Source organism: Lactuca serriola, chromosome 5 (genome assembly GCF_051521515.1).
Source record: "Lactuca serriola cultivar US96UC23 chromosome 5, Lser_US96UC23_V15, whole genome shotgun sequence".
Classification (NCBI taxonomy): Eukaryota; Viridiplantae; Streptophyta; class Magnoliopsida; order Asterales; family Asteraceae; genus Lactuca; species Lactuca serriola.
In genome coordinates this window covers 228,076,177-228,096,556 of record NC_136412.1, presented here as the reverse complement: position 1 = coordinate 228,096,556, position 20,380 = coordinate 228,076,177, and the positions used below count along the sequence as shown (strand labels likewise).

Below are 20,380 nucleotides of genomic sequence, written 5' to 3'. Positions count from 1 at the left end.
CCAGATCCACTCCGAGCATGCCTTGTAACCACCATACTGAAATTACCGCAAAACATCAGACGTTTCTCACTAACCCAAGAACCGACTCTCGACCCAACCTTAGGGGTTGTGACTTCCTTGATACGCGTATGGGTCCTATGCTTTCGGTAGTACGGGCCGATACTACCTTCCACACCTACCCATATTTATATCAAGTATCACCACAACGCCATAGTGAAGAACAGGCATAACAAGCACTCAACCCTCACTCCTAGAGGAACACTAGAAATCTCATACAAAAGGAAACCCTAGACTAGCAGGCATCATAAATCAGGCAACTCTATCATGCAATTCCTGAAGATCCCTAGCCTAGTACCAGCATGCTGTTCTATCATATCTCATAAACAAATAACTTTTATGGTATTTTGGGGTTACTTACTGGCTCCGGCTGATCGTACCTCTGCGTCTTCCTTTGCTTATTTTTGAAAACCCTTTTTAAGTTCTCTTTTGAAAACTCTCCTTGATTTGAGACTGGATTCACACGAATGTTCCTCCAATTCACTCAAACCAAGGCTCTGATACCAACTTGTAACACTCTAAAAATTCCAACCAATTTAAACTTTTCAAAAACAACCGAATTTCATAAAGTTATTACAAAAAGGTTTTGAATACATTTATTATCAGAGTATTTCCCAGAAACCACATCGATAACACATAAAACTCGAGGAGCGGTACGATCATGCCTTTGCCTTGCCACGGTCTCCTGAAGTACCTGAAACATTTAAACCACAACTGTAAGCCCGAAAGCTTAGTGAGATACCCCCAAAATACCAACGCCGTACAAACATAACCATATCATATAACCGATACAGAACAGCCATGCACTTCGGGTCTACTGTGTGACTGGTCCGCCGCACCGGCCTACAGTACACCTGGTCCACCCTCCAAGTCTAGCCATATACATCGAGTCTACAGTGTGATTGGTCCGCCCGCACCGGGCCTTCAATCCACTTGGTCCACTCTCTGAGTCTACAGTATGACTGGTCCGCCCGCACCAGGCCTTCAGTCGGCCTAGTCCAATCTCCGAGCCTCGGCACGTCTGGTCTGCCCTCGTGGGGCCTACAGCCTATCCGGACCGCTCGCTGGGCCTGCGGGATAACTGGTCTGCCCTGGGTATGTTGGCCTACAGCACAAAGCAGGACCCGCCTCAACCCAACTCCAGCCCAACAACCACGTGCACATAAATATACAATCATATAACAATACGCATCCAATCAAACCGATCTAGCAGATCACATAACATAAGATCATCCTAACCAGGATACCGACCTAACCGGTCACTAGCATAGCATCATCCTATATACCAGGATACCGACCTTAACCTGGTCTCTAACATATACCATCCTAACTACCAGGATGCAACATAGCAAAGTAATAACATAACAACAATACCCGGATTACAATACGATAAAGGGCCGGCCTTGGTGCCTTAGACCCTGTTGATATAGTGAGGATAAATCACCTCGCAACTGCTGACTGAAAAGGATAAGATCACGCTGCTCCAACCTCCGACACGAACTCCACCACTGATCAATACCAAAAGACTGAACTCAATAAATACTCATAAATACCAAAATACCCCTGGAAGTCAACTGGTCAACTCTTGGTCAAAGTCAAAGTCCTCAGTCAAAGTCAACCCTCCTGACTAACTCTACTCGCTGAGTCAAACCGCTGACTCGTTGAGTCCCCATGCTCTGAAACTCCCATAACACGACTCTACTCGCCGAGTCCCACAACTCTGAGTCTAACCGTACTCAACTCACTGAGTCATCCCTTGACTCACCGATTCACAGCTTAACCAGAAAAGGTTAGGACCTCAAGACCAGACTCACCGAGTCCAAGAACAGACTCACCGAGTCCAAGGCTATCTTCAACCAATTCGCCGAGTTGTTCTTCCAACTCATCGAGTTGCTGCCCATCTTCATGCAACTCGCCGAGTACACCCATGTGACTCGCCGAGTACCACTAATTCTTAACTCATACAGAGGCTTTCCAAGCCATGCAGGGTCTCAAATCCATAGATCTACTCTTATACAAGACATCCATCACGTAAAGTAGCAAACTTTACGTGAATCCAAGGAGATCTAAGCATAATACACTCTTGGCTAAGGTTTGGGACTAAAAGGCTTCATCAACAGCTCTTGAACAGGGACTTTATGCTCTTTTGGATCATCACTACTCTAGATGTGAGGTAGCAACCTCAGATCCAACCTCCAAACTCAAGATAGCACTAGATAAATTCACAAAAATCACACAAATGATAGATCTACATGAATAATAGCTCAAGCAACGAATCCTTACCCCCAAAGAAGACTCCAACAGAAGAATAAGCCAAAACCTTGCAAAGCCCCTTGCTCCAAGGCTCTTAATCTTCAAGGATTTCTTCAACCAACACTCCTTCAAGACCCAAATGCTCTCTAATTCTCTCACACACGAAAATTAGGGTTTCTGGACTTCAAGGGGGAGCAAAGAGGCTGGGGAGAGGGTATTATGTTCTTTATATAGGGCTCAATCCCTAGGATTAGGGTTTTCTCCACACAGCACCAACTCGCCGAGTCTAGCCACTGACTCGTCGAGTTGGTCACTTAACACGTGACCAGAATCGCGACCTACTCGCCGAGTTGATCATTCACATTTTCACTTTGAACCCTAAACTTGCATTCCTGAACTCGGGATGTTACACATCGAGCTCTCGCTGGCAAACACATGACCGGTCCATGCTGCGGTCTCTCACCCTGAATCACCAACTCTCCCTTACTTGGGGTCCTGACTCGAACCAACTGCTTCTCACAGTCGATCACCTCGCCATTAGGGCTTAACCAGTCCATGCCTATGATGACCTAGTTCCCACACAAAGGTATGGGAACCAAATCCACGAGGTAACGCTCATCACACATCCTGAGGACACAATCTCTATAAACCTCTGATGCCCGGACGGATCGGTTTTCCATAATCTTGACCTCTAAAGGATAATCCAACATGCTCGTAGACTCGGAAAATATATTGTTGAGTGCAAGAGAAACGAAAGATCGGGTAGCTCCTAAGTCAAATAACACCAACACTGGGATACCGTTCACATGGAACAATCCTAAAACATAATACATGGAACATAAATATCAACACCGAAATGTAATAAAAGATAGGAGAAGAAACATACCCGTCACCACATCTGGTGCGACACGCGCCTCCTCGACAGTCAGCTAGAAGGCTCGACTCTTCACCACAGGAGCATCTGGCTTGCCCTGTTGGCCATTGGTGATCCGCAGGGTCGCTGGAGCTGGTTCCACCCCTGATACTCCTGATACCAATCTCGGGCAGTTGGCCTTTTTATGGCCTTGCTGATTGCAGTGAAAACAAAGCATGTTTGATGTCTGAATAGTAGGGATAGGGTAGTACAATCCTTGCTGAAGTGACCAGTCTTACCGCACCTATAGCAACCCGATCCCCCTGCCCTGCAACCTCCCCTATGTGACTTGCCGCATTTCCCATAGCGGCCCCGAACCTGCTTGCCCTTTGACCTCGAGTCGAATCCCTTGGGTTTCTTATCCAAAACCCCAGTCGTCTGCCCAGTCTCCGCCTTCCTGTTCTGAAGGTGCTCTATATCAATCTCCCTCTATCGTTCCCTGGCTATGATATCATGGTCAGGCACACTGAATAACTGATATATTTCCGAATGTTAGCTCTCATTATATCATGGTACCCAGTTTTCTTCATCTCCTCATCGCCCGCATACTGAGGCACCAACAAGGCCCTTTCTTTGAACTTGGCGGTAATCTCAACCACTGTCTCTGTAGTCTGCTTCATATCTAAAAACTCTCTGGCCAGCTGCTAAATCTCCACAGCTGGTGCAAACTCGGCCCGAAACCTGGCTACAAAATCTGACCAGGTCGTGTCCTCAATGGCTGTGGCTCCCAAAGTATCACCAACTACCTCCCACCTGTCTCTAGCCCGCTCCCTCAAACACTAAACACCAAACCTGACCTTCGACCCCTTAGGATAGAAGCTCTTCATGGATACATACTCCATGTTCGTAATCCATCTCCTGGATACAATAGGGTCCTTCACCCCGTAGATGTCTGGTGCCCCGCATCCCCCGAAATCCTTATAGGAGAGCATACGAGTCCCAGACTGGCCAAGTGCCATGTCACTCCTAAATGCCCCTAAGGCGATCCTCTATCAGCTGAATGATACCTTCCTTGATCGACCCGAAAATCATCGGGGTCGCCTCAAGGATGCCTCTCGTAATCTCGGATGCAATAAGCGCATGCAATCCATCATCAATCAGCTCGGAACTTGTACCTGAACCTGACCCAGACCCTGAACCTCCTGCTCTGTGACGTGTCACCACCATTCTGAAACAAAACACACAACCATTAGGGTCATACATAACATCAATAGATCTTACACTCTATCACTCGTGGTTCCTTGCAGCTCCCCAAGAGTCAAGTACGAATCCTCTGCTTTCAGTAGTACGGTCCCATACTACCTTCCACATCTATCCGTACTTTCCATTTGTTTTCCGTGGTTTACCAAAGTCGCCTCCTATCCATTTATACAATCCTTAATCAAATAAATACTGTCACTAATCTCATCCTAGGCTTTCCTTAGGGTAATCTCCAACCCACTCTCCACTATCAACTGCACAAGAAGTCTTTACTATCTCTCCCTAACTAGCTCGTGAATACCATTACATATTACTAAGGCCAGATAATTCTTCGAATGAGAGTTCTCTCCTTAAAATAGTTAGACTCAAACAAGAGCTATGAAATAAGGCTAAATCTAACATTCTGAAATTATTTAGTCCTCATAATATGTAACTTAACATATTCGTTTACTAGTTAGTTAAAGGTAGCTAGAAATCCTAAAAGCACAAAGCAAGTAGTATTCGGGCATTGAGTAAACAAAACCAAGCATATCCGAATCAGGCCATCATATCACTGACTAATCAGTATTAGCATGTAGTTCCATAAGCACATAAGGCATACAAGGCATCCTTCCTAGATCCTTAACCCTAATCTAGCATACAGTTCAACAAGCACATACCGTAGGCATACAAGGCATCCTTACTAGATCCTTAGCCCTAATCTAGCATGCACTTCACATTTTCATACTTCATATCATAACATAAAATATATGGTATCTTGGGAAAACTTAATTGAGCTCGGCCGATTCCATGCATCACACACCTTGTTCTTCACCCTTATTTAAATTTTAGAAAAATTATTTATCTTAAAAAAAATCTCTTAAACCCTCGATTTGAGTCCAGACACCCCCAAAGGTGTGTCTGGATCCCTCAAACCAAGGCTTTGATACCAACTTGTAAAATCCCAAAATCTAAGGCTAAACATTTCATTTTTAATTAAGTAATTATAAAACTAATAGTTCAAAACATTCATAATATCATCCCATGTCAAAAACCAATATGTCACTAATCAAAACAGGTTATAGAAAAACAACATCAGAGTATGACTCCCGAAGATCTCATGTGTGGAAACCATGGTGTGATGCGCTACATGCCGACTCCTTTCCTTTCGAAGAAGAGGTACTTGAAACAAAAACTGAAAACCGTAACCACAAAGCTTAGTGAGTTTCCCCCAACATACCATATACCATATAACAAATACATTGCCAAACATATCTGGGTGCTGGCCTCCCCTTCGACTATTTCAACCGGATACCGCCAAACATATATGGGTGCTGGCCTCCCCTTCAGTCTATTTCAACTGCATACTACCGAGCATAACTGCGTGCTCCCCCCCTCCCCCCCTTTAGTCTATTTCAGCCAGATTGTCTAGCATATCTGGGTGTTGGCCTTCCCTTCAGTCTATTTCAACCGGATATTGAGTCTATTTCACCCCTACTACTACCACATAATATCGTAACAAATAAGAACATAAAAAATATCAGATAGTTGCAAGCTAGACAATTATCACAAAGACAATCATCTCTTACTACAACAACTACTAGTGGACCGACATTGGTGCCTTCGACCCACTCAGACAGGAAGGTAGTTCCTCAACTGTGTGTGCCGAAATCTGTAAAACCCGATCTTGAGTATATCAATCGATTTTAAGGTCATCCAATTATATTTTAAAATGAATTTTTGGCCGAAGTAACAAAGCAAAAGCAGAAAAAAAGAACTTGTTTTGAATGCACAAAAAGTAATGTCAAATTAAAACCATATGTTTTTAAAAAAAAATTAAAGGTTTTTATTTCCCCTAATGTTATAACCATCTTCACAAAAGGTTTATAAAAAATAGCAGCCGTGTAGCAACGGTCATGATCTACTACGCGCCACGCCCTTTGCCCTTATAAAATCTTCCAAATCCCTTTCGCTTCATTCATACAATCGGTCGTGGATTCTTTTCAGGTTTTACGGTTTGGAAGATGCTACTCCGTAGCTCCTCGAATCCCGCTCTTAATTCATGGTTTCGACATGAAAACCCAAAAGAATCGTCAACGTTGGAGCACCTGTTCATTCGCCGTAACCCCAGATCACCAACAATTTCACTATACTCGTTAAATCCCAAGAATGATTCTCCCAAGAAGATTGCTAGAGCTTCATCGGAGGCAGATTTGAATGGTAGTTTTGTCACCAATGGTATGAGTCCACTCTGTAAGCTTTCTTCTTTAGCGGTTTCAGAAGACTCGGAAGGAGAGGAAAGCGATGATGGTGTTCTTATGTTTTCAACTTCTGGATTGTATGAGAACGGACATGGATTTGGTGTTATAGGGGGCGGCGGTGGTGAAGGGAAGATCTCCGGCCGTGGTGGTCACGGGAATCATAATGAGAATGATAGTACGGATTTTTATTATCAAAACATGATCGAAGCAAACCCTGGGAACGCAATGCTTCTTAGTAATTACGCTAAATACTTGAAAGAGGTACTCATGAGAAATCTTACTTATGAATCTTTAAAATCAATCTTTGTTTCTGTGCATACACGTACGTATCATTGATAAGTTTCATCTATTCTTTCAAATAGGCTAGATGTGATTATCCCAAGGCAGAAGAGTACTACAGCAGAGCAATACTAGCAAACCCTAGCGATGGAAATGTTTTCTCTATGTATGCTGATTTGATCTGGGAGACACATAAGGATGCCCGTCGTGCACAAAGTTATTTTGATCAAGCTGTTCAAGCTTCCCCTGATGACTGGTATGAATAATAGACTCTAGCATTACATTTTAAAGAACTTTGTTTACCTTTGGATGTTTTTTACTCATTTTGATATGTTTTTTAAATGATGATGATGATGATGATGCAGTTATGTTATGGCTTCTTATGCTCGGTTTCTTTGGGATGCTGATGATGATGATGATGATGAAGAGGAAGAGTGTGAGGTTGATATGAACATTTTGACACCAATTGCTGCAGCATGTTAGAGTTGAACACTCTTTTGTATATCAGTAGAGATATTATAATTGTATATAGCAACTTTCTGACCTTTTTTTGTTAGTTGTTTATTGTTGTTTTCTATTTGTTTTACACCTCTGGTAACATTGCATGTGATGTTGTATCATCAATGGTTAATGCTAATATGTTTCTATTGCAGTGATTTTTGTAAATATCATGTCACAAAGATGATAAAATGATGACATAACTTACATAGTCAATAGGGCCATATCCTTTGTAGTGAAGTGTAGCTGCTCAAATGACTTGATTGGTTGAACTGATGATAAGATATGGAAGGAGGACCACTTTTTGTTCTTGGACAAAAAATATCTTGTTAGTGATTTGAGTTGCATAAGACATTGCACATATTACTATGAGCTATGATCAGAGTTCTCTCCCACAAAGGTGTTTAAATATCTCATGTTTTTTTTGACATCATGCAATGCTATTTGAAATGGTCTAAAATCCATTAGAATTACATGCCTAATGGGTTGTCAATATGACATTAATGACAAATTTATGTTAGGAAAAATATAACCTTAGGATCTGTACGAAAGAACTAACAGTAAATTGTTACTGGGGCTTGTGTTTGACACAGTTTTCTTAAAACAAATTCTCCATATATGAGTGTTTGTTTCCTATGATATAACAGTTTAAAGCAATTCTTCTAGATTGTCCGAACTCTCACTTGGCCCGGATTATATATTGATTGCGGCAAAAGATGGAAGAAGGAGCAAAAGCGTAAGAGTGGAAGAGAAAGATTTCGTTTCATTCGGTGTATCGAATCAGTCACATAGGCGTTGTAATTATATTACCCAATGTAACTCATGCAATTAAAATGAAATCGTAACTGTCACAATTAAATAAGATAATTAATCAACAAATCAAAACCGAAATCTGTGATTAATAGCTTTTAATTAGTTTTTGTAACTGTTAACCAAAAGGAAATAATTACAGTTAACTCATGGATTATACCATGATTTGCACAAAATTCCTCAAATGGTGATACATATTCACCTCCACGATCACCTCTTAGTATTTCTATTTTCTTGTTAAATTGATTCTCAACTTCACTTTTATATACTTTAAACTTCTCTATAGCCTCATCTTTACTTTTTAGTAAATAGACATAGCATAATTTAGTGCAATTATCTATAAAATTCATAAAGTGCTTATTTCCAGCCTTAGATGGAATTGATTTGATGTTACACACATCGGTGTGAATTAATCCAAGTGGTTGGGTTGTCCTTTGAATGGACTTGAAAGATCGTCGTCTTAATTTTGATTCACACAAGTGTAGCATTTGTATTTTGAGTCAATGTGAAAGTGTGGTATGTGATAGAGTTTAATTAAACTACGAAAAGTATTAAAATTAACATGTCCTAATCTAGCATGCCATATATTTGAAGACTCAAGCAAGTAAGTTGAAGAGTTGTTCATTTCATTATCATTGTCACTTGGCTTAAGAGTCATTACACAAAGTTTGAACATACCCCTATCAACATACCCTTTACCCATATACACACCATTTTTGGTTAATACAAATTTATCTGACTCAAACACCAAGTGAAAACTATGCTTGTTCAACAACCAATCCGACACAAGATTCTTATGAATTTCGGGTACATACAACACATCATTTAACATCAGCTATCTTCCCGACATCGTCTTCAACACAATCTTTCCAACACCTTGGATATCAAAAGTGGCCTAGTTTCCCATGAATAGCTTGCACCATTATCCACAACCTTGAAGTTTCTAAACCATTCTCTATTCGAGCAAACATGACAGATAGCTCCCGTATCAATCCATCACTCCCTTGGATTGGACTCCACAAGATCAACTTCAAAAATAACCGTTGCAAGATCGATGTCAGATGCATCTTTGGTTATCTTCTCCACAACATTTTACTCCTTTGACTTATTTGGAACCTTTCAATTAGCAGCCCGATGACCCCGTTGGTCACAATTGTGGCAGTTTCCTTGAAACTTTTTCATTAAAGTTCCACTTTTGGCTCCCAAGTTTGAACCCTTGCCTTTCTTTTGGGATTTTCCCTTTCCAGATTAGTTCTTCCCAGAAACTTGACCATGCTCCACCACATTAGCTTTCTCAGAAGTAAGGGTATAACTACTATTTTGAGCTATCTTATTGTCCTCTTCAATTCGAAGGCGAACAATAAGGTCCTCAATGGACATCTCCTTTCTCTTATGCTCCAAGTAATTCTTGAAATCAACCCAACTAGGGGGTAGCTTCTCAATAATGGAAGCAACATAAAAAGGCTCATTAAAACCCGTACCCTCGGCATACATGTCATGTAGGAGGACTTATAGTTCTTGGACTTGGGACATAACAATTTTGTCATCCACCATTTTATAGTCAAATCCAAAGAACTTCTCAAGTTTCTTAGCATGATTAACTGTCATGGTCATCATTGGAGCTCCTTGAGCATTAGGAGTAGCATTAGGCTTTGGTGGTTGGGAAATTTCACCAGTAGTCATGCTACAAGAGGAATCAAATATAAAACTGAAGATGATTGGATTACAGTAACAACTAAACTGTTAAGTATTGTCTATTTCCAGAAAACAAGTTTTGAAAAGTTGTGAATACAAAAGTAAGAATCTAAAAAAATGTTTTAGAAAACAATTTCTGAAAATAGTAACAAATTATGGATGCAATAAACTTAAACAGTTAAATACATGTAGGAAAAAAATTTTGCTTTTATAAGCACAGTACGGTGAAACAGGAAACAATTTTTTTCCTTCTCATGTTTCGCACAAAGGATTTGTTATAAGACTGTTAGGAAAAATATAACCCTAGGATCAGTACGAAAGAACTAACATTAAATTGTTACTGAGGCATGTGTTTGACATAGTTTCCTCAAATTTTTTTTCCCTATATGGTTGTTTGTTTCACAGGACACAACAGTAGAAAGCAATTCTTCTAGATTGCCCAAACCCTCACTTGGCCTAGATTATACCTTCGTTTCGGCAAAAGATGGAAGAAGAAGAAGAAGCATAAGAGAGGAAGAGAGTGATTTTGTTTCATTCGGTGTATTAAATCAATCACATAGGCGTTGTAGTTATACTACCCAATGTAACTAATGTAATCAAAATGAAATCATAACTATCATAATTAAATAACATAATTAATCAAGAAATCAAAACTGAAATCTATGATTAATTGTATATACAATCTAAAATGAAGATTAAACCTGTAAATATCTACTTTTAGTTAATGATAGCAAACATTTATAGTTTAGTTACTACAAACACTACTTTCATGTTGTATTGAATCAAAAGGGCATTTAGGTCTTTTGTCCCACCTTTCTGCCCGGGACAAAAAATTGCTACTTTTGTCCCATTGACACAAGTCTCGGTCAAAAGATATGAATTTTGGGACAAAAGATTATGGATAACAAGGGCATTTACGTCTTTTGTTTCACCCTTTTATAGTTGGACAATATTAATCAAGCAACAATATAACTTTGGGATAAACACTTGAGTGACTACAATAACCTTCATGTACAATTTGGGGCACATTATGGAAGTCGTGCAATAATTGCAGAAATGGTACCTGGTTAATTGGAAGACAAGAGATATGGTTCATGCGTTTCATAAAAAAAATTTGTCCATGCCTTTTACAGAATTTAAAGAAATGACCCATGTGCTTATAAAAGTTACATAAATGGTCCCTGCATAATAGTGACTTTAAAGATATTGTCCCTCCGATAATTATATGTAATCCATAATAGCAACATTATTATTGGTAAAAAAACAATGCAAGTATGTTGCTCTTTTGGTTAAGAAATAAAGTTATAACTGTAAATTTCAAAAACAATTACTGAATCACTAAAAGAGGGTGTTGAATTTTACTTGAAAGATGGTAAATAAATAATTATGTAATTGGTTTATTTTCATGTAACCAAATATCTTCAAAAAAATATTATACTTACTAGGTCATTTATGTTCGGCACTACCAAAAGCAATTAAGACCATGACAAGAGAACAAAAAGCCGATTTGATTGTTCGACCACAGTGAAAGGTTCAATAAATATATATAATTTTAAATAAATTGATAAATAATGTGTCTTTTTATGAACCATATATGCCTTTGGTGAAGAAGGGGTTACAATTACATCACTACCCAATTGTTTCACTCTAGTTCCACCAAATTCTATGCTTCATGTTGCATTAGAATTGGCATCTTTCAAATATGTAGTTGCTGGGAATATTAGTGATATCAGATGAAGCTAATGCACATTTGACTTTAGGAAGTAACCCATTTGTGCCAATGGGTTTTTTTTTGGGTCCGTTGTTCATGTTTTAACCATTAGACCTTTAAGTTTTATGTTGTTGGAATTGAAGTCAGTTAATTTGAATCTCTAATTTCCAAAGATATCACCATTCCGTACAATGCAGAGGCATTTTCCTCGACAGAATCACTGATTCCAGAGTAGACTCATGGAAGAGGAATAGAATCAATGAAACCAATTTCACAGAAAGGCATTCAAGGCATTCAGAATCTTCAAATAGAATCTTCGTGAACAGCAATGAGCAAACAAACAACGACCTCCTACAGAATCTATGCAAAAATACCATGATAGAACACATCAGCAAAAATACCTCTTGAAATCGGAATGGTTTGAGCAGCAACGACCGACGTGATGGGTGGTTGAGCAAAGTCGGCGGCAGGTTGAGACAGGGAGGGATGCGATCAGCGATGTGTTTGAACGAGATACCTCTAATTTGGGGTTGGGGAGGAAGTATATTTGGGTTATGTGGATTTACTAATTTGCCTTTAATAAATCATTGAAACAAATCTTATGGCTCAAGTGCAATTCATTAAACCATTCTTTTTTTTTTTTTTTTACTAACAAACCAAAATAAAACAAATTAATTCTTTTTTTAGAAACAAATTCATTAAACCTTTTTTTTTACTAAAAAACCAAAATATTTTTGTAGCAAAGTAGCTACGACATTTTGTTCCATAGTAATTTTCGTAACAAAATAATTATGTATTTTTTCACGGTAGCAAAATAGTTACGGAATAAAGTTCGGTAACAAAATTTTGTAGCGGAATAGCTATAGAATTTAATTTCATAGCAAAATAGCTATGAAATTAATTTCCGTAATCAAGCATAATAGCCACTGAATATTATTTTGTAACATAATAGCTACAAAATTTAGTTTTGTAGTAATTTTCGTAGCAAAATAGCTACGTATGTATATTCCGTAGCCAATTCAATAGCAGACTAATTGTGTATTATGATTTCGTAACAATTCCTGTAACTAGATGAGGGTTTGCTACGGAAATTTATTTTGTAGTGAATTTTGTAACAAAAAAGCTACGGAAAGTCATTTCGTAGCATATTTCATAGCAAAATCGCTACAAAATTTTATTCCATAGAACCTTTCCGTAGTTATTCAAGAATTTTCTTGTAGTGAACCTAAGGCCGCCCATGCCGGGGCCTAGAGGTACAAACAAAAAAAAGAACATAAAAAATGTCGACTCGTGATCAAATTACATTCTTGAAGAGGGTTATAGCACAGATCCTTGTTGATCGGGCAACCAACAAAGATGTTGTCCTAAACTTCTGGGCCCCTTTGAATAAATTACAGATCACAGATGACTCGATGTCATGTTTCTTAAGATTAACCATGGTAGGGAGCTTCCTGTGAATGAACCTGATTCAAGAATGTTAGTTTTCCTGGAACCAGTAGATTCCAATGCCATACATCATTTCATGAATAAGAACCAATGAGTCCGCCAATTTATCCTATTAGTGGAGTCAACTGATAGGATAAATTTGCGTTGGACTCTAAATTTGGTAAAATAGTAACACGCAGGGGCGGATTTAAGGGGTTCCGAGGTGGCACTGACAACCCCTAAATTTTCCGGCTGCAGTGGAAAATTTTTCAAAATTTTTTTAAATTTTTATTTTTTCTACTATTGTGCAACCTCTGATCTTCCCGTGCAACCCCTACTATGAAATCCTGTGTCCGCCCCTAGTAACACGTACTATGCATGTAATTTTACACCTGATAAAAGTAACTCAACGTTTCATGTTTAAAAAATTGAAAATGGTGAAACAAATATCTAAATCCAAATACTAATCATCTAATACATCCACTATCGGATTTTCCATCGTTTGCTTCTCTTTTTTGTCCCCATGAAAAGATAGTTGGTTGACCTCGCAAGTAGTCGCCAAGTCTAACAATTCAAGATTTTCGACACACATTTCCATGTCACATATGAGAGAAGCTGAATTAAAGTTCACTATTGTTGACTGCACCCCCATCTTTGGATTATAAACATGGGCCTCACCCAAGCAAGTTTTAACCAACAAATCACCATTGCTTGTTGATTGCAAAACTCTCTTCAATCGTCCTTGAACTTTATTTCTTTCCGATCTAAAAACCACAAACCAAGAAGCATTATCTCTCCTCACCCAAATCCATGTATCATCATGATGCATGTTAGAAATCACAGCTAGAGAACCTTGGATAGTTGTTAGTTGTCTTTTTTTCATATCGGGTTCTGGCAACGCAATCATACCAAAAATATGGGTGCTTAAATCAAAATGTCAGTATATAATGACTGTGTACATCAGTTAGTTCAGCATTATAAGGTTCGACCAACCAATGCAATGCTCCATTCAGAAAACACGCTTTTGAAGCCACATTCGTATACAAATGAGTAGGAGGAGCAATCGTACACCATGCACGTGTCTTGATGTTGTAAACAAATGATGAATCTTCTATGATGCTTCCACATATGGGATTGGGTATACTCACAATCTTGTAACATTCAGTAATTGGGTCGAAACCAAACCCGATCTCCACCATGTAACAGATACTTTCGATGTCTGATCATGAGAAGTTTTTGTGGGGATCGCAAAAGCGTGCATGTGGATGAAACCAGGGCTACCGATCTACCCTAATAAATGAAAATGACTTTGCCACATGTCCTCTTCTCATTCATTTGGACACATGGTATTTTCTAGAAATTTTAAAATTTTCTATTTTCCACTTGTCATTTTATTGTATTTTTGATTTTATTAAATTAAAATCCACATTTAATATATAAGGTAATATATATGTAAGGTATTTATTAGAAAATGGTTTATATATGTAATGTATCTAATGCATTAAAGTCTCATTAATTTTAATAATTCAAAAAATTTCTTATTTTTCTTATAAATTTAAAGTTTTCAAATTGTTAAAATTTTATATTTAATTTTTTTTAAATAAACTCATGTAATACATGGGTCTCACACCTAGTATACGAACATAAGAATTTGGATAGTGATCTAAATCGGAGGATGGATTTTAGTGGTAATCTTGTAAAGATTCTGTCAATCAACTCTCCGCATAGATAATCTGACATTGTAGAATGATTCTGCGCTTTCCCAAATAATAAAATTCAATATTAATAGCATGTTATCCAAACCATCAAAATAATAAAGATCAGCGTAGGGCGAGATGCATTCTCACCACTGGGGGCGAATTAAAAGACAATACAATTATATCATAAATATCGATCTTGAAATTCAGTAGCACATTATGATATGAAAATTTTGCACATAGCATAACATCTACTACATCAGTCATAGCATATTGGGTTATAGTCTTATGGTTTATGGACACCCTTACTTCATAAAGAAGTTAGAGAGCAGGGCGAAAGAGAATGAGAAATGAGATTTTCAGAAAGTAAAAAAACGATCAGATAATTAAAGAGTAGATAGCTCGAGACGCAAAACCTGGAGACACCGTTCAGTAGTGGCAGGTGTGGCCACTAAGGCGACGGGGAGCGGCGGTGACCGGCGGACTTCTCAGGCGGTAAGGAATCTTAATTAGTTTTTGACTTTTTGAGATTTTATTTTCTTACGACTTTTATAAAAGCTTGATAGACAACGATTATCAGATTATGATTAAGAAAGAGTCTAAGAATGTTTATGTTATGATATATTGGTGATAGGATTTGTTGGGATTATCTAAATGAAGATAATTTTGCTAAATGTCATATTTTCATTAAATTTGCCATATGTAATTTTGTAAATTTTTTGATTAAATTTAAATCCACATGTCGTTTTATGGTTTTTTGAATTAAATCAATTAATATGACACATAATAATAAATTTATATATGTAAAGTATTAAATATATTTAATGTGATAATAAATATAAAGAATCTTAAAAAATATACTATATGATATATTAAAATACATTGGAATATAATAATAAATTTAATGAATATGACAAAACAATCATTGATATTATGGATGATCTTCTTAATAGTAATTCTATTTATTCATTAGTTGAATATGTCTATTTATTTTGAAATTTTATTTTAAAAAATTCTTAATATTTAAACTTTGATATATTTTTTTAATCAACCCGTGTAATACACGGGTTCATACCTAGTTAGTAATATATATGGGTTTGTTTTGGATTAAGATGACTCTATAATGTTTTATATTTTAATTTGTTATTTGGTATCCGTTTTAATTTTCTACGCCAACCTCTCTATTTTTGCGGCAGCCCCAAAATCGTAAGGAGATGGTAAATAGAAGGCTAGAAACGTGGGGGCTATGTGCAATGGCGTCCCTAAGTAATTAGCATATATTAGACAACTAGTTGTGAGACCCGTATATTATACGAGTTGATTAAAACAAAATGTTAAGTACGAACGATTAAATAGAAATTTTATTTGAATTTGAAACTGAAATAAGTGAAAATTATGAGAAAAAAACATGCAAAAAATAAATAAATTAAAATTATGTGTTTAGTATGTACTAAACGGGTTAATGATAACAAAATGTTAAGCATAAAGGTTTAAACTGTAAATTTATTTGAAATTAATAGTCATTATGGTAGGTTTAATTTATGGAAACTAAATTAATTATATATTGAAAATGAAATTAAAGTAATGACAAATGGAAAATAAATATATCTCAAATTATGACAAAATGACATGTGGCTAATTTTATGAAAAAATGACATGTAGCAAAGTCATTTTCATTTATTAGGGTAGACAAGCAATTAGGTATTTAAAAAAATTAGGTTAAACTCACTTGAGAGTTAAGAGCGGAGACACGTCACTAGGTGAAATCCAATAGGCCGAGGGGTGGGGATTAATCCGACCAAGAGAAACGGAACAAGCTTCAAATCGTTTTGTGTTGAGAAAAGTTTTTACATTTTATTTCTTTGAAATTGTGTTTGGGCCACCAAATGATGTGCGCCTAAATCGCATTTTTTGAATTTCTCAAGTTCTTGGTATAATAATTTGAGTTGGTTCGTTTAGAATCACATAATCACATATTTAGTTTAACCTTTGAAAAACTGACAGATTATATTTTCCAAATTAATCTTGTGATTTTAGTCTATGGTCCATATAAAAGACAATCTTGCCCTTTACACATATTTTTAATTTTTAATTTTTTTTATATTACTCATTTATAGTTTTTAATAATTTTATATACATATTAATTTTGAGTTCCCTTATGAACAGTATCTGACCAGGGTTACTGTTCATAAGGGTTAATTTACTCTACCATAGTCACCGCTCCACCACCTCATCCGTTTAGCTAATACACAGCAGTCGAACATTCTCTATTCGTTTGCTCTCGACTTCTTCACTTCACCCGCTCTTCAAGACTCCCCCCTAAGTTAAACAAAGTCGTTTGGGGTAGTTCCATGTGCCCTATCTACACTTTCTCCTATGTTGATGACTTATGGAAGCTTCGTTTGTATTTCGCTTGCCTTCTAGAGGGATACACTGAAGACCAGGAACAGAAAAAATAACAATCATAAATTAGAACTCGAATCATGACTCGGGTATGTAATTTCGCTGATTCCACCCCCATTGCCTATAGATTTACTGCTTCCCATAACTTCTTTTTCTTCTACGTGTTCCACCTTACAGGCGATTTCGTTCTCTCCGGCGATTATGACCACCACGCCACTGGAACCATCGATTTACGCCAGATATTTTTGATTATCACCAGTAGGGATGAAAATTTGGCCCAAAAACCCGAACCGAACCGAATTAGACCCGAATAAGCAATTCGATTCAGTTTTCGGGTATACATATAAGGCTTATTCGGTCCGGGTTACCCGAATAAGGGCTTATTCGGTCCAAAGAACCGAATCGAATATGAAGAGTCGTTTTTTTCCCTTGCACAATTTATGTAACACCGAAATTTTTAAAACAAATTTTCCGTTTAAAATTGTTTATCTCTTTAACACTTTACATAAAATTCTCCCTTTTTGTTTAAATTACAAAACCTGACTCTTTTGTTCAACTAATTGATAGGCCAGGATCCTCAAAACCAACGCTTCTTCTGGTGTGTACAATCGAGCCGGTGCCGTCCCGTGATCTTGAGAAAACCTGAAACATATAACACAAAACACTGTAAGCACGAAGCTTAGTGAGTTCCCCAAAATACCACTCTAACACATATTAGCCACTCAAGGTTATAACTCTGTTGACCCTCTAGTCAGTGTGTCTCAGTAGGACCCTCAAGTCCCAACTCTCTGCGGACTCTCTGGCCCTAACTCGATGGACCCAAAGGTCCTAACTCTGATAAATCTGAATCATGCATATCACATACCACAATAAATCCCATAAAATAAATAGCATACAAATACACTGGCACATAACTCTAAGCCTAACTCTGTGGACCCTCTAGTCCTAGATCTGTGGACCTTCCGGTCCTAACTCTGATATACACACAACATAAATCACATAGAAATAATGCAGCGCCACACATCGCATAGATAGCATACAATAACTCTGTCACATAACTCTATTACCACTCTAAGTAAAGTATAGTGAGAAGACTCACCTCAGATGTCTCGGTAAATCTCTGACTCGGTAGAAATATATGGTCTAGCCTCCGCCTAATAACATAAAGTAAATACTCTCATAAATATAACTCTCGAGACTATACTCAACCCTCTCTTGGCACCCTCAGAAGGGTAAAAGACCATTTTACCATTCTCTTGACACAAAGACTCCATTGTTGACCAAACCCTCAAAGTCAACAAAGTCAACGATCAAACTTTGACTCGACTCGCTGAGTGCACTTGGGCGACTCGATGAGTCTACGCGTGTCCACTATCCCTCTAGTCTCGCATGACACGTAGAGTCTTTCCTCTGCTCGACGGTTTACACCTGGCATGAATCACGGGGCCACCCCGACTCAGCTCGCCGAGTCCCATTAAGAACTCAGCGAGTTCCGCCTTGAACTCTAGTCCTCTCTTTCCCTCTGACTCATCGAGTCATTCCCCCAACTTGGCAAGCTACTCACTGAGTGAACTATGGGAAAACCCTAGCCCTATCGTCGAGTCTATTCTTTGGACTCGGCGAGTTCATGCCATGATCAAGCTCAAATGACCTCCTGAGGTCAGATCTGTTCCTCTACTCATAGATCTGGCCTCCTTAAGCAACATAAACACGTAAAGTATGGATCTTGATGCACATGCAAAGACCCAACGACTCTTTTTGAAGAAATGGCCTCAATATGTCACCTAAGCTCATATTACCCAATGTCACCCCATAAAGATCAAGGAGTTAAGGTCTTTGGACCTCTTTGGATCCAGATTCGAAGCCTTAACACAAGAAGGGACCAATTGCACCATCATTCACACTCTAAATGGGCTAGAAACCCTAACTCTCAAGGATTAACACCCAATACTGAAGAAGGATCGAATATATACCTCAATATGAAGTCCTTAGGCTCTGAAATCCACAGAATAGCACCCTCTCCAGCTCCCTCTTGCCTTGGTTACCTTCTTCTTGCAAAAACACCCACACAAGGATCAAAAATGGTCTCTTCTTCCTCACAAACACTCTAGATCGCTTAGGGTTTCACTCAGGGGTCTGATAGCCGCAATTAGTGGCTACAAGCCGCTTTAAATAGGTCTCAATCCCCGGGAATTAGGGCTTCATTAAACTTCGCGGACTCGCCGAGTCCGGTCATTAACCCGGATGGAATTCGCGACTCTACTCGGCGAGTCTAAGCATCAACTCGCCGAGTCCCTCCAAAATAAAAAATAAACAATGTACCTGGGAAATCCGGATGTTACAATTTACGTATTCGGTTATGTGATCATCACAATCGATCCCAAAAAAACCAAATCGAAGATCGTTACCCACTAAATACACCAAATCGAATATCCTATTAAACCAAATCGAGTCGACTACTTCCATATTGATGATTGCGATAATTTTGTTTGATCGATAGTTGCTGATTGCGAATTGCTCCTTCCGACAATTTTTTTTGATCGACAATTGCTCCTCGCGACATTAGTCTTTGATCAACATTAGTTTTTGATCGACTTCCATACTTCAAACTTCTGTGAATCATCTCCTCATCTTGTTTTCTAGTTTCTACTCTATTCAATTCATGGAAAATTGGGTTCCAAATCAAGAAACACAAGTAAGAATTTGTATCTTAATCTACTACTCAATCTTTCAATGTGTTATTATGTATGTTACTCATTGAAAATTGGATGTGTTAATCTACTACTCAATCTTTAAATGTGTTATTATGTATGTTATCAATTGAAATTTGAATGTGCTATGTTAACAGTTAATTTTTTTTTGTATAAGTCCAAGTAATTGGGACTTTGACCTTTAATAAGAGAATTTAATGAAAACAACCATATACGTTCTTTTACTTTTTTCATTCCTTATTGATGAAGTTATTCGGGTTATATACTTATAGATAGATTTTTGGGTGTTTTGGATGTTTGATTTTTAGTGTTTAATTTGTTTCTTTAAAAGATTTGTTATGAAATCATAAGCTACAAAAGTAATACAAAATATTCGGGTTACTCGGGTTATTCGACTCCTCTTGTACATGTTATTTGGGTTATTCGAGTCGGAACCGAACCGAATAATTCCCGAACCGAACCGAACCCGTATTGCTTATTTGGTTCGG

At 37.9% G+C, this 20,380-nt stretch overlaps 1 protein-coding gene across 1 annotated transcript; it reads left to right on the top strand.

Moving 5' to 3' along the window:
- Positions 1 to 6,368: 6,368 nt before the first annotated feature.
- LOC145053690 (uncharacterized) lies at positions 6,369 to 7,594 on the top strand. Its single transcript, XM_079001779.1, has 3 exons — positions 6,369 to 6,924; positions 7,026 to 7,198; positions 7,308 to 7,594. Exons 1-3 carry the CDS (start codon positions 6,427 to 6,429, stop codon positions 7,423 to 7,425), a joined length of 789 nt encoding a protein of 262 aa, XP_078857905.1. The 5' UTR covers positions 6,369 to 6,426; the 3' UTR covers positions 7,426 to 7,594.
- The last annotated feature ends 12,786 nt before the right edge of the window (positions 7,595 to 20,380 follow it).